This window comes from Limulus polyphemus, unplaced genomic scaffold, assembly GCF_000517525.1.
Source record: "Limulus polyphemus unplaced genomic scaffold, Limulus_polyphemus-2.1.2 Scaffold4057, whole genome shotgun sequence".
Lineage (NCBI taxonomy): Eukaryota > Metazoa > Arthropoda > Merostomata > Xiphosura > Limulidae > Limulus > Limulus polyphemus.
In genome coordinates, this window is record NW_013669667.1 from 12,803 (window position 1) to 24,089 (window position 11,287).

General features: G+C 32.8%; 1 protein-coding gene across 1 annotated transcript in view; it reads right to left on the reverse strand.

The window, feature by feature from the left end:
* Positions 1-11,287, reverse strand: part of LOC106470513 (solute carrier family 2, facilitated glucose transporter member 10-like) — a 17,114-nt gene that overhangs the window by 2,351 nt on the left and 3,476 nt on the right. Inside the window, exons 3-9 of the mRNA XM_013931072.2 lie at positions 10,351-10,454; positions 9,033-9,141; positions 7,190-7,276; positions 5,967-6,053; positions 5,338-5,448; positions 1,881-2,454; positions 1,247-1,369 (exon numbers count right to left, since the gene is read on the reverse strand). Coding sequence (XP_013786526.2) covers positions 1,247-1,369; positions 1,881-2,454; positions 5,338-5,448; positions 5,967-6,053; positions 7,190-7,276; positions 9,033-9,141; positions 10,351-10,454 — 1,195 coding nt within the window. The remainder of the gene's footprint in view (positions 1-1,246; positions 1,370-1,880; positions 2,455-5,337; positions 5,449-5,966; positions 6,054-7,189; positions 7,277-9,032; positions 9,142-10,350; positions 10,455-11,287) is intronic.

Below are 11,287 nucleotides of genomic sequence, written 5' to 3' on the forward strand. Positions count from 1 at the left end.
TGTTGCTTACTTTATTTGCTAAACCTAACTAGGCTTATGTGATGTCCTGTCATAAAAAAACAATTTCAGTAGCTTTCAAACAGACATAATTTAAAAGCTACTGAAATTGTTTTTTTATGACAGGACATCACATAAGCCTAGTTAGGTTTAGCAAATAAAGTAAGCAACAACAAAATATCTCTAAAAAAAGACTAATAAATGTTGGAATAATGAGAGAAGTTTGAGGGATTTGAAAAATTATATTTTGTGATCCAATTTGGGATCACAGAAAGAGGGCAACAATGGAAAACTTTTCTGACAAAATTGGGAAAGTAAGTAGATACACTGTTCTTGTCGTTACATTAAATATTTTCTATTTGTATCCCCTAAAATCTAGAATTGAGGACAAAATGTTTTGCATTATCACATATTTTTGTTTGTTTAACCTACAACAAGATAATCAGTACTTCTGTTACATTCCACATTTATTTTATTTCTTAAAAGGGTAAAAGCAGAATCAGGTTCGACTGTTAAAATTGCGATGATTTTATTAGTGTGTAATTTCTAAGATAAATTGTATATTTTCTCTATAGATATTTCTTTAGAAGATTAGTAGGTTTTTAAAATGTAAGCCTTGTAGGAGGCCTGCTTATTGTTTCTATAAAGTTAATTCACGAAAAAATGGTGAAATTTCTGAAGCCTAAAGATTAAATGCCATCTACATGAACCACTCCTGGAAAGTTTTGGTGAGAATTTCTTTGCAAGTTTTCACAAGATATACCAAATCATGCTACCTGCTGTGAAGTACCATTATTAGTGTGCAATAACTCTTGTAATTTGTTTGAAGTACAAGACAAAAAAAAGAGAATTAAAAATAGATCTAAAATTAACTTACTTGTCATCAGATATCAGTGACGGATCTCTCATATATTTTTAACATTACATTCTATGACTCAATCCAGAGCTCAACGGGATGGCTGGACTGAATAAAATGCATCGCTGGCAATGGTTACGGTGAACATAGCATAAATCTTAAACTATTTGTTTCAAATTCTTCCCCACTTGCAATTATTTTTTACACTAAGTGTAACTTTCATATTTCCATATCAGCCAATCACGTTTTAGATGATTATATTATGCAGTAAAATATTATTTCAATAATTTTTTTTTTTATATAAAACATATTCACAAGGAAATCAACCGATGTAAAAACAACCGATCTTTGGGATATTAGATAACATAGGTGTAAAGTTTTTTAAGTTCTCACCCATAAAATGCAAAAATGAAGCTGACATGACAATGTTTGTTCCCCAGTTGAGAGATGTTGCTATAGACATCGCCCGACCTCGAATGATAGTTGGAAATATCTCGGTGAGAACTAGCCAAGTTACTATTCAACCAGATGAAAAAAAAAAAAGAAATAAGTGCATAAATTCACTGATATATAATCTAAAAATAATAAATATTTACGTAAACTAAAATTGAAGAAAAAAAAAACTTTGAAATATATTTCAGTAAATCTTAGAGTAAGAAGTTAAAAGCAAAGAAGAATTTCACGTCTGTGTTAATTAAAATATTAGTACACGCACCAAATTTGATGCGAGTACACGACTTTGGATCCCCAACAACTTGCGTTAAACAAATACGTTGTTAATATCGTAATAAATCCCACTAATTACTGTTGAATCCTATCTATATTTCACACAGAAAATGGACAATTTCATCCAATTATGTCGGTCAGTTCTTTACACTTCACATTGGACAAAACATAGAATTACTTATTATCATGAAATATGAGGACCCCACCATTAGTAAACTGTATAAAAACAAGTTCGACAATTGAGGGTGAATTTATCATTCTATAAAATTGAAATGACTTTTCAATTCATTCGAATTCTTACCTGGACCAAAACTCACTCCATAAGCAAACACATACAACATTAGCGCAGCCAACGCCATAAACTTTACAGATGAAACTTTTCCAGACTCGGCAGTACTGTTCGTCAGGTCTATCGACACAGTCGTATTGAGTAACCTTGCCTGACCAACAGAAGAACTACTATTTGAAACTGTTTCGTAGAACACACGATCTTTTGTTGTCAAATTTGATGGCGATATGATGCTAGGAACTTTGGGAATTAAATGCAAAGAGGCTGGTCCAATATTATGTAGTAGGTCTGAGGAATTATGAATATCTAAGCGATCCAAAGGCAAGTTTCTCTTTAAAAAAATATTTAGAGCAATCGGTGTCTTTGGTATTGAAGTCGGAAGATCACTTTGAGATATATTATGCAAAACAGATTGATGATACAATGGAGTTTCCACACACTGGATCACCACTTGACTTACGGGATCAAAGGTTAGAACAAATCCTAAAAACCAAATACTTGTGGCCATCATCAACACACCTGCCAGGAGAAGAGCACGTCTCCCCAACTTGTCAACGAGCAACATGGATACAATTGCAGCAATCACCTGGAATTTTATCAAAATTTTATCTTTGATACCTAAAACACCACCAGGTTTAATAACGAGATGAAAAAAGAAATATTTGTGTTGGACGTTACCTATCTAATAATATGTCTCATTAAACGTTTCTGTTGAAAAGTTAATTACATAATAATGTGTGTGTAGTCATGAAATTTTCATGAGCCTATGTTCAAGAAAATATACAGAAGCCTATAACTCCAGTGGTCATAAAGCTAATAAAAGCAAACATTTTGAGACAAAATGTATACACAGTAGACTTTAGTTGGGCTTTTAATTTTTTAAATTAAAGTTGTCCCCAGAATTGAAGCACGTAAGTACATACCTACATACATACTGATAGTACAATACAGTAATGATAACCTACCCCTTAATACTGACACCAAAGTACAGTAATGATATACTATCCTGATGCCATGATATAGTAATGTTATACAGAGGGTTGAGTATGTTATATATAAAACATTATAGTGGAGCCTTACCTGGTTGTTTCAAATACGTGTTGCCACATCCAAAGCCTGTGTTGTAAGGCTTCCATGTCTAAAGCACACTACTACTCCCTGTAAGCTTTCCATAATCCATCTAGTGCATTAAGACAATGGTTTCCAGTACTCGCTTCCATTGTTCAATCAAACAGTATGTATTTGTATGGAATACCCATTTCATTTTTGAGATGTTTTAGGTATGCGATGATTGAATGGAAGGTATAATTGGAAGTCTTATCTTGGTGAACCCATACCCTGTTGGCCTACTTTCCAAACAGATATCCTTCTTCATTATGTTGCATGCTGTTGCCTTGGGCATGTGAATTCTCATTTGTTACAAGGTGACACACTTTGTTTGCCGTGGCTGGGTGTTCCTGGTCTTCCAAGTTCATCCATATGACTTTACTTTCCAGTGCCATAAGGTACAAGAGACACCTCATAATGAAAATTATAAATTCCCAATCTGGACACTTCTTTTATGATATGAACGTATAACTATTTTGCATCATAAAGAGCCGTTACGTATCCTTCCCTAAAAATATTAATTTCTGCTAGCACCACCCTATCTGTGAAACCCCAAAAAAGACCATGTCAAAACATAGTTCTGATACATTCTGTTCCACCACAGTTTTATATCTGCTGTGGTTGTCACGTCTTGCTGGTTTGGATATTCAAAATTATTTAAATATAACATACTCAGCTCTGTTACCCTTAAGATAAGTAAGTGACATATTTAAATATAATATACTCAGCCCTGTTACCCTTAAGATAAGTGACATATCTAAATACAACATATTCAGCCCTATGTTGTCCTTAAGATAACTGACATATTTAAATACAACATACTCAGCTCTGTTACCCTTAAGATAACTGACATATTTAAATACAACATACTCAGCTCTGTTACCCTTAAGATAACTGACATATTTAAATACAACAAACTCAGCCCTGTTACCCTTAAGATAAGTAAGTGACATTTCTGTTGTCATCATTTTTACACTGATCAGCTGAGCTAAGCATAAAAATATAAATAGTAAATGTTTTTCACTTTTAGGGTCAGAATTGTACATGCTACACTAATTAACTGATGCAGACTGCTGAAAGAAAGGTATACATAAGTCAGTATCAAGTCATATCTTGACCACCAGGGTGCTATATTTTTCAATAATATTAATTCTCATCAGCTCCAGCAGGTCAATGGTAGTAACTGTCATGCGAAAGAACCTTACGAGAATCAATATATTTCCAAATTGTGGGCCCATTTTTAATGGTATGTACTTTGTTAATCCTATGTGCATGGGTGGAGGTCAAACTGTTGCATGCTACGACCTTTTATGGGGTGACACTCAACATGATATTGCATAATTGGTGTCAGAGTTATCAATTTTTCATTTTACTTTACACTGTGGATTTTATAATAGTTTATGCTAGAGAAAATACCAGATACAATATACAGGGATACTAAAAAATACTGTGGATAGATATATTATACAGGGATACTGAAAATACTGTGGATACATAATATTATACAGGGATACTGAAAAATACTGTGGATACGTATATTATACAGGGATACTGAAAAATACTGTGGATATGTATTTCGTAATACAGATACTAAAGTACTTCTATTCTTCACATAAACATCAATTTGCACTTTGACTTGTCCGAGTTAGACTGACATCATCAATTCACAGACATTTCTTTGAGTACTAGTACATTTTTAAACACATCTGATGTTTCGTGTACAACAAACATGTTCATTTCACTAAAAGTTCACCACATTTTATGTAGATCAAGCAGTAAATTCGGAATTATAGTCAACATTCCTTGACCAATACAGGATCAGTCCCTTGGTTAAATAATGTAAGCTAATACATTTTACAGTTTACCTTGCAACATAAAGAAAGCTTTACTCATCGGTTGCTTTGTAAGAAAAGGCTTCACCATAATATGCCCCAGAATAACTTACTATTTACGTATAACTGAACAAGTTTCTTTACGATCTAGCTGGTATGATGATAAACGATATAGTTCAAAGTGGTAATTCTGAGCCAATCAAAAGTGGTAATTCATTATTTGAAAGACATAATTAGCACAGCGAACATAAATGTCAAAAAGGGAACGATTTTATTGGCAACTAGTGGTGGAATTCTTGATCGTGTTAACTAGCTAGAACCGCAGATTTTGTATAATCAAGTTATACAGAAAAATCACCCTATGTAACGTAAGTAATGTTTTCAAAATAACATTATGTACAAATAACTGCAGATAAGGTAGCAAACACTGTCTAATTAAACTACTGCTAGTCAAAGGAGAAAATTATGATTCAGTTTTTAAAAAAAAATCAAAAACCTATCATCAAATTATTTAATAAAAAAGTCCACACCTTAATTACACCCAAACCAAGTGCAGCCAGAGTAGCTCCTTCGTCTGATGTATATCCAACTTGTTGAAAGATGAGTGGTGCATAATACAAGACGTTCGTCTGGCCTGTAAACTGAAGAAAGAAAGCAAAGTGATATTAGTAATTAAAAAACAAATTAAAGACTTGACTCTTTATTACAACCTAGTTTATGTGCTGGACAAAAAAAGTTTAGTAAAAATATTACTGCGTGTTTCAAAACAAACACCTGACTAAAAGAATAAATTATTCACTAGGTTTATTTATAATATAAACAAATTATATAGGAACAGGGCCTAAAAAACAACTTAAAATTGCCGAGTTTTGGTCAATGATAAAGAACAATTTACTTAATCCATTGACTGCTGATTCATGATGGTACGGTCCTCCTCTGGCAGTTGAACGCGAGTGTGCGGCAAACAGTGTACGGCTCACAAAAATTTCACACATGTATAATACAGCTGCAGTCATACGGTTAAAAGTTATCCACTAATGATTTACAATTGTACGTTAAAACGGAAGTGTTATTACTAGGAACTAAGACTTGGAAATGATCGTGGTTAAAGTTTATCTTTTACAATTATATTTATTGAGAAACTATTACATGCACATACCTGTTGTAAGAAAACAAGACCCATTCCTATAGCCATTCTTACAGACATGTTGTCTTTGGAACTACACAGCTGGCAGTACGTTATCAACTGTGGAAAGAAACATAACGAGATGCAAGAAAGTCATCCATGTTGTATATATATGATCAGCAGTCTTAACCTACAGATCACGTAAACTCTAGGGAACACTAAAAACACTGCAGCACACAATTATCCAGTAAAGTTGAAGTAATGATTGTGAATACAATACTTCACTTAGCACAAATATTTTTAATGGATTCTTAAACACACAAAAATAAAATATTAGAAAGAGTAAAGATGCCGCATCTGTCCTACATAGATGAAAAAATATACTGCCAACATTTTGTTTACTTTAAATGATGTCATTGTTTTAATTGTATGTTGATAAAAATTGATCAGTTTGTACCAGTTCTGAAATAATAGGTCTGAGAAATTGCTTAAGATTATAATAAATAATTTAAAAATCTTCTGATTAATGAAGGATGGCGAAATGAAGGAGTGGAGGATGACGTTGTAACGTCGAAACATGTAGTCATCAACTCTTTTGAAGGCCATAGATAGGCCTAAATAAAATGTTTTTAATTGTGTACCAGTTTAATGTTTAATAATATTTATGATTTTAAAAATGTTTATGTTTGAAACATCATGTTAATAATTATTAAAGCTACTACTACTACTACATGAAAATTTAAAAGTTTGGATAAACGTAACTTCAGCAAATGAACTTATGAAATATTTCAATATTTTTGTTTTTAATTATACAGTTATCCCTTGTCGTTCTCAGTTTTACCATTTGTATATTGAGTTTTCGCGATACATCTACAGTCCATCCCCAAAACTAGTGCGGGGCTTGCATTGTGCTGCACTGTGCATCCCACGCTCTCTTGCCACACACCACAGTATCCCACATGTTCTCAATCTTTGTTAAACCATGGAGTTTCTGTGCAGACCCTCCTGTGTAACCTCTCCGAGTCCTCCGCCTGCCTCCTCCGCAGTCACTGCCCCCTTTATTACTAATGGTATTTACAGTTTGCGGCAATTTCTAGAACCTATCCCCCACAACTGGCAAGGGATAACTGTATTGCAAACATTTCTGTTGATATAAATAACATCTTGTTGCACATATAAAATGATTTTAGGCTCTCCTAGGACTAGGAAATAGTCCCATTGATAGAAATTATATGAAAATCTTTGCAGATCCTAACCTTTTGCTGTGCCATGTCTCTTTGAATAGATTCTATTAGTTTTGATGTATCACCACCAGGAGAAATCTTGTTTAATACAGCAGCTGCCTGCCAAGAAATGACACGAACTGTAACACATTTCCTATCACAGCATCATCATTCTCGTGCATTGAACAAATTCTTATTTTACACCAGTTTTTTCTAAATTATATTCCTTTTTTGTTTTCCAAGTATTAAAATCCATAGTAATAATGAAATCGGTAACATAGAACATGACTGTTACACAAAGACTTTTTTAAACATAAATTCTGGTATGCTGGCACTATGTTAACCTTCATAAAAACAGTATTTCATTTTTAAGATACTTATCTTCATGTGAATAACTTAAACTCCATGACAGGACAACTGAAATGCTTGAGTGTTAATACATCTACACAAAACTCTTTATACAACGAAAATCTTTGTTTGACCTAATCACATAAGAAGAACACTCAACTCGTATGACACTTAGTTACGACACTTAATTATAAAAATGCTAATTACTTGTAGATTCTATATCAAAAACTTTTAGACATGTGAATTTAGTTTAAAAAAATCGTTATTGAAACTGAATGTACTTAAATGACATTGATATTATATTTGAATAATTATAAAATGTTTCATAGAACAACAGTGCGTGTGAATACCGGTTGATCACCAAAATCCACACATTTTCACACCGCGTAGCATGCAAAATCTTTAATAACGTATCCCACTGTCTACACATGTTTGTTTATAGCAATGCTACGCTCTTCGTTGCTTACTATGCACCTTCTCCACGTGACTTTTAAGAACATAAAATACAGTGGCATCGAGACCACTTTACAAATGGGGTGGAGGATGACATTTAGTTGATGCTCACAATCTTTTACACAAAGCAAACAATGTGACAAGCAATAAAAATCGTAAGCATAAACTCTTACGTGTGTAAACCAAAATATATATATCTGGGTCTCGTGGACCCAGATCCTCGTTGAATGTTTGTAATGCAATCGTTACACAAGAAACAATCTTGAAACAGATGTTCATTGTCATGAAACTTAACTAACACAAACAGAGGTGTGCAAGCATTGTTCGATGGTGCCATCCCTTTCTGAACGTGCATTCGGTTACATCTCCATGTATTTACTATAATATATTTTTGTGACAGCCGTCATGTCCCCCGACAGACAAAGAAGCCCCCAGCACCAAAGTCCAGACGTTCAACACTAGACAGCATGGAAATTATCATCTGTATGCGATTCATGCTGTGAAAAATAACAGCCATAAAGTCTACAGAGGCAGAATTGTTTGAAAATAAAAACAGTTGGTTTTGTAGATACTTTAACCAAACATTGATGTTGTGAAGTGATGACTGAATAATTAGTATAGAGGGAACCAGCTGCAATATCACATGGAAAATTAGGCAAGTCTCACGTGAAAAGGTCGGCATATAGAGAGCAAAACTGAATTGGAAAAGCTAGAGGTTATACATCGTATCAGAAGGCTCTTTTACGCTCAAATGAAGCTACTGGGAAATTAACGAGACTTAAAAGTGGCGAAAACTAAATAACAAAAAAATTCAAAATGATAAATAAAAAGGTTTTGCATTCAGTAAAAACAAATTCATTATTATTTTGTAAAAGTTAAAGCTTGGATTTTAGACAACTCGCATTAGGTTGGAATAAGAGTAATAGTTTTAAGATGGTTTAGTAAAAAAGGAAACAACTTGTTTACGTATTATAAACAGGAAGTGGTTTATAACCATAATTAACAGTTACTTTTAATGTTAGGCCCTTTATGGATTAATATCATTGATTTATAATAAAAGTTACATTCCTGGTACCTCTTCATTTTTCCCGATCATCAACAAATAATACGGACTACGTGGAAGAAAAACCATTCCTGCAAGTTGTAAAACAGCAGGCACTGCAGCTAGACCAAACATGTATTGCCTGTAAAGAAATATGGGACTCTTTATTCTACGAAACATCTTTAAACTATCATTTTGTCATTCATTTCAATAGCAAGAACTCATGATTATCAATAAACTGGTCTATCTAGAAGTATGCAATGTCACAAGACAAAAATTTGTAATGAATACAATACTTTGATTTGGCAGTTTTGTATCCTGATTTTTACCAGTGTTTTCATTAAAATTAAGCTATTAGTTTCAATCAGTTTATAAGATCCAAACCACATTATTAAACATATCTAAACAAAGACGTTATTTATTTATTTAACTTTTTTTTTTTCCCGTTTTTAAAGTTTTCTTGGTTCAGTTATGATTTTTTTAGTTTGTATGTTTGTTTATTTATCACAGATGAACCAAGTTCTCAAGTTTTTTTAGAGCTTATATTTTTTTACCAATATATCGAAAAGTTAAACATGCATTTTTATTTTTAATTGATAAAAAAAATTGTATTTTGTTTAATTTAGGACTTTCATACACACTTACAAACATTAATATGTAATCTAACTGACAGGATTACATGCTCTGACAATATGGAGCAGTAAATAATATGTATACATAATTTGTATACATATATGAACAAACATCAGGGCCACAGTACAAAAATATTTTTTCTTTCTTATCCACAAAGCTACACGAAGGCTATCTGCGCTAGCCGTTCCTAATTTAGCAGTGTAAGACTAGAGGGAAGGCAGCTAGTCATCACCACCCACCGCCAACTCTTGGACTACTCTTTTACCAACAAAGAGTGGGATTGACCATCACATTATAACGCCCCCACGGCTGAGCATGTTTGGTGGGATGGGGATTCGAACCCGCGACCAGCAGATTGCGAGTCGAGCGCCCTAACCACCTGATCATGCCGGGCCAGTATCCAAACAGATAACAGTCGCTGCAGTTAGTTGAAAACAGCAAATAAATCGTGAAAATGTTGTTGTTTTTTCAATAATTTCTTAAAGTAAAAAACAGATGAAGAAAAAACTAAAAACTTTTAACAAATACAAGTTTTTTTTTTTACAGAAAAAAAGAATGTAGATCACTTTATTTGTAACAACTTCAGAACATTTGTTTTCAATCTCACTTGTTATGTACGATGCTAGGTCTCGCATATATACATTGGCGATGCATGTTTTACATGCTAATCAATTAATATTTCATTCCAAACATCCTATATAAAAGCACATATACGTACCACCCTCGAGGGATAGATATGAATAGGTAGTTAATAAGAAAGGCAAGAAGAAAACCGAACGTTATTCCTACTTCAGTTAAGGACACTAGCATTCCACGATGTTTCTGAAAAGCAATAAAATAAAATCTATTTAAAACAAAAGAAATACCCAGTCCAATGAAAGGTACAGTAACTAGTATGCAAGAAATTAATGTTATTCAGCCAGACAAACTGAAGGTTAATAAGATAGAACCTGATTAAATGATTTCAATAAAGTTTAAACAGCCAAGTTGTGTACTTGTGGTAGTTTCAGTTCTTAAAAAGTGTCTTATTAGCAGGTTAGTCCTAAAATTCAGTTCATAGAGCTATCAAGATTGAATTCTGCTCATGGGATATGCAAATATTAGAATTACGAAAAACTTATGGAAAGTGAAACAAAATCATTGATACAACAATGATCAGTTTTTTATTTTAACTTATATATAGATTTATTATTTATTCCTAACTTTATGTTTTTTACTTAAATTTTTTCATAGTTTCAATCAGAGGCATAGACATTTCTGTAATGCAAGTATAATGTAACTGTAGACACAAATTTTTGTAGACATTTCTGTAATGCAAGTATAATGTAACTGTAGACATTAATTTTTGTAGACATTTCTGTAATGCAGGTATAATGTAACTGTAGACACAAATTTTTGTAGACATTTCTGTAATGCGGGTATAATGTAACTGTAGACACAAATTTTGTAGACATTTCTGTAATGCAGATATAATGTAACTGTAGACACAAATTTTTGTAGACATTTCTGTAATGCAAGTATAATGTAACTGTAGACATTTCTGTAATGCAGGTATAACGTAACTGTAGACACTAATTTTTGTAGACATTTCTGTAATTTTAGAAAAAGTTATGGCAAAATACTTATTTTTTTACTGTATTTTAAAACATGTTTGT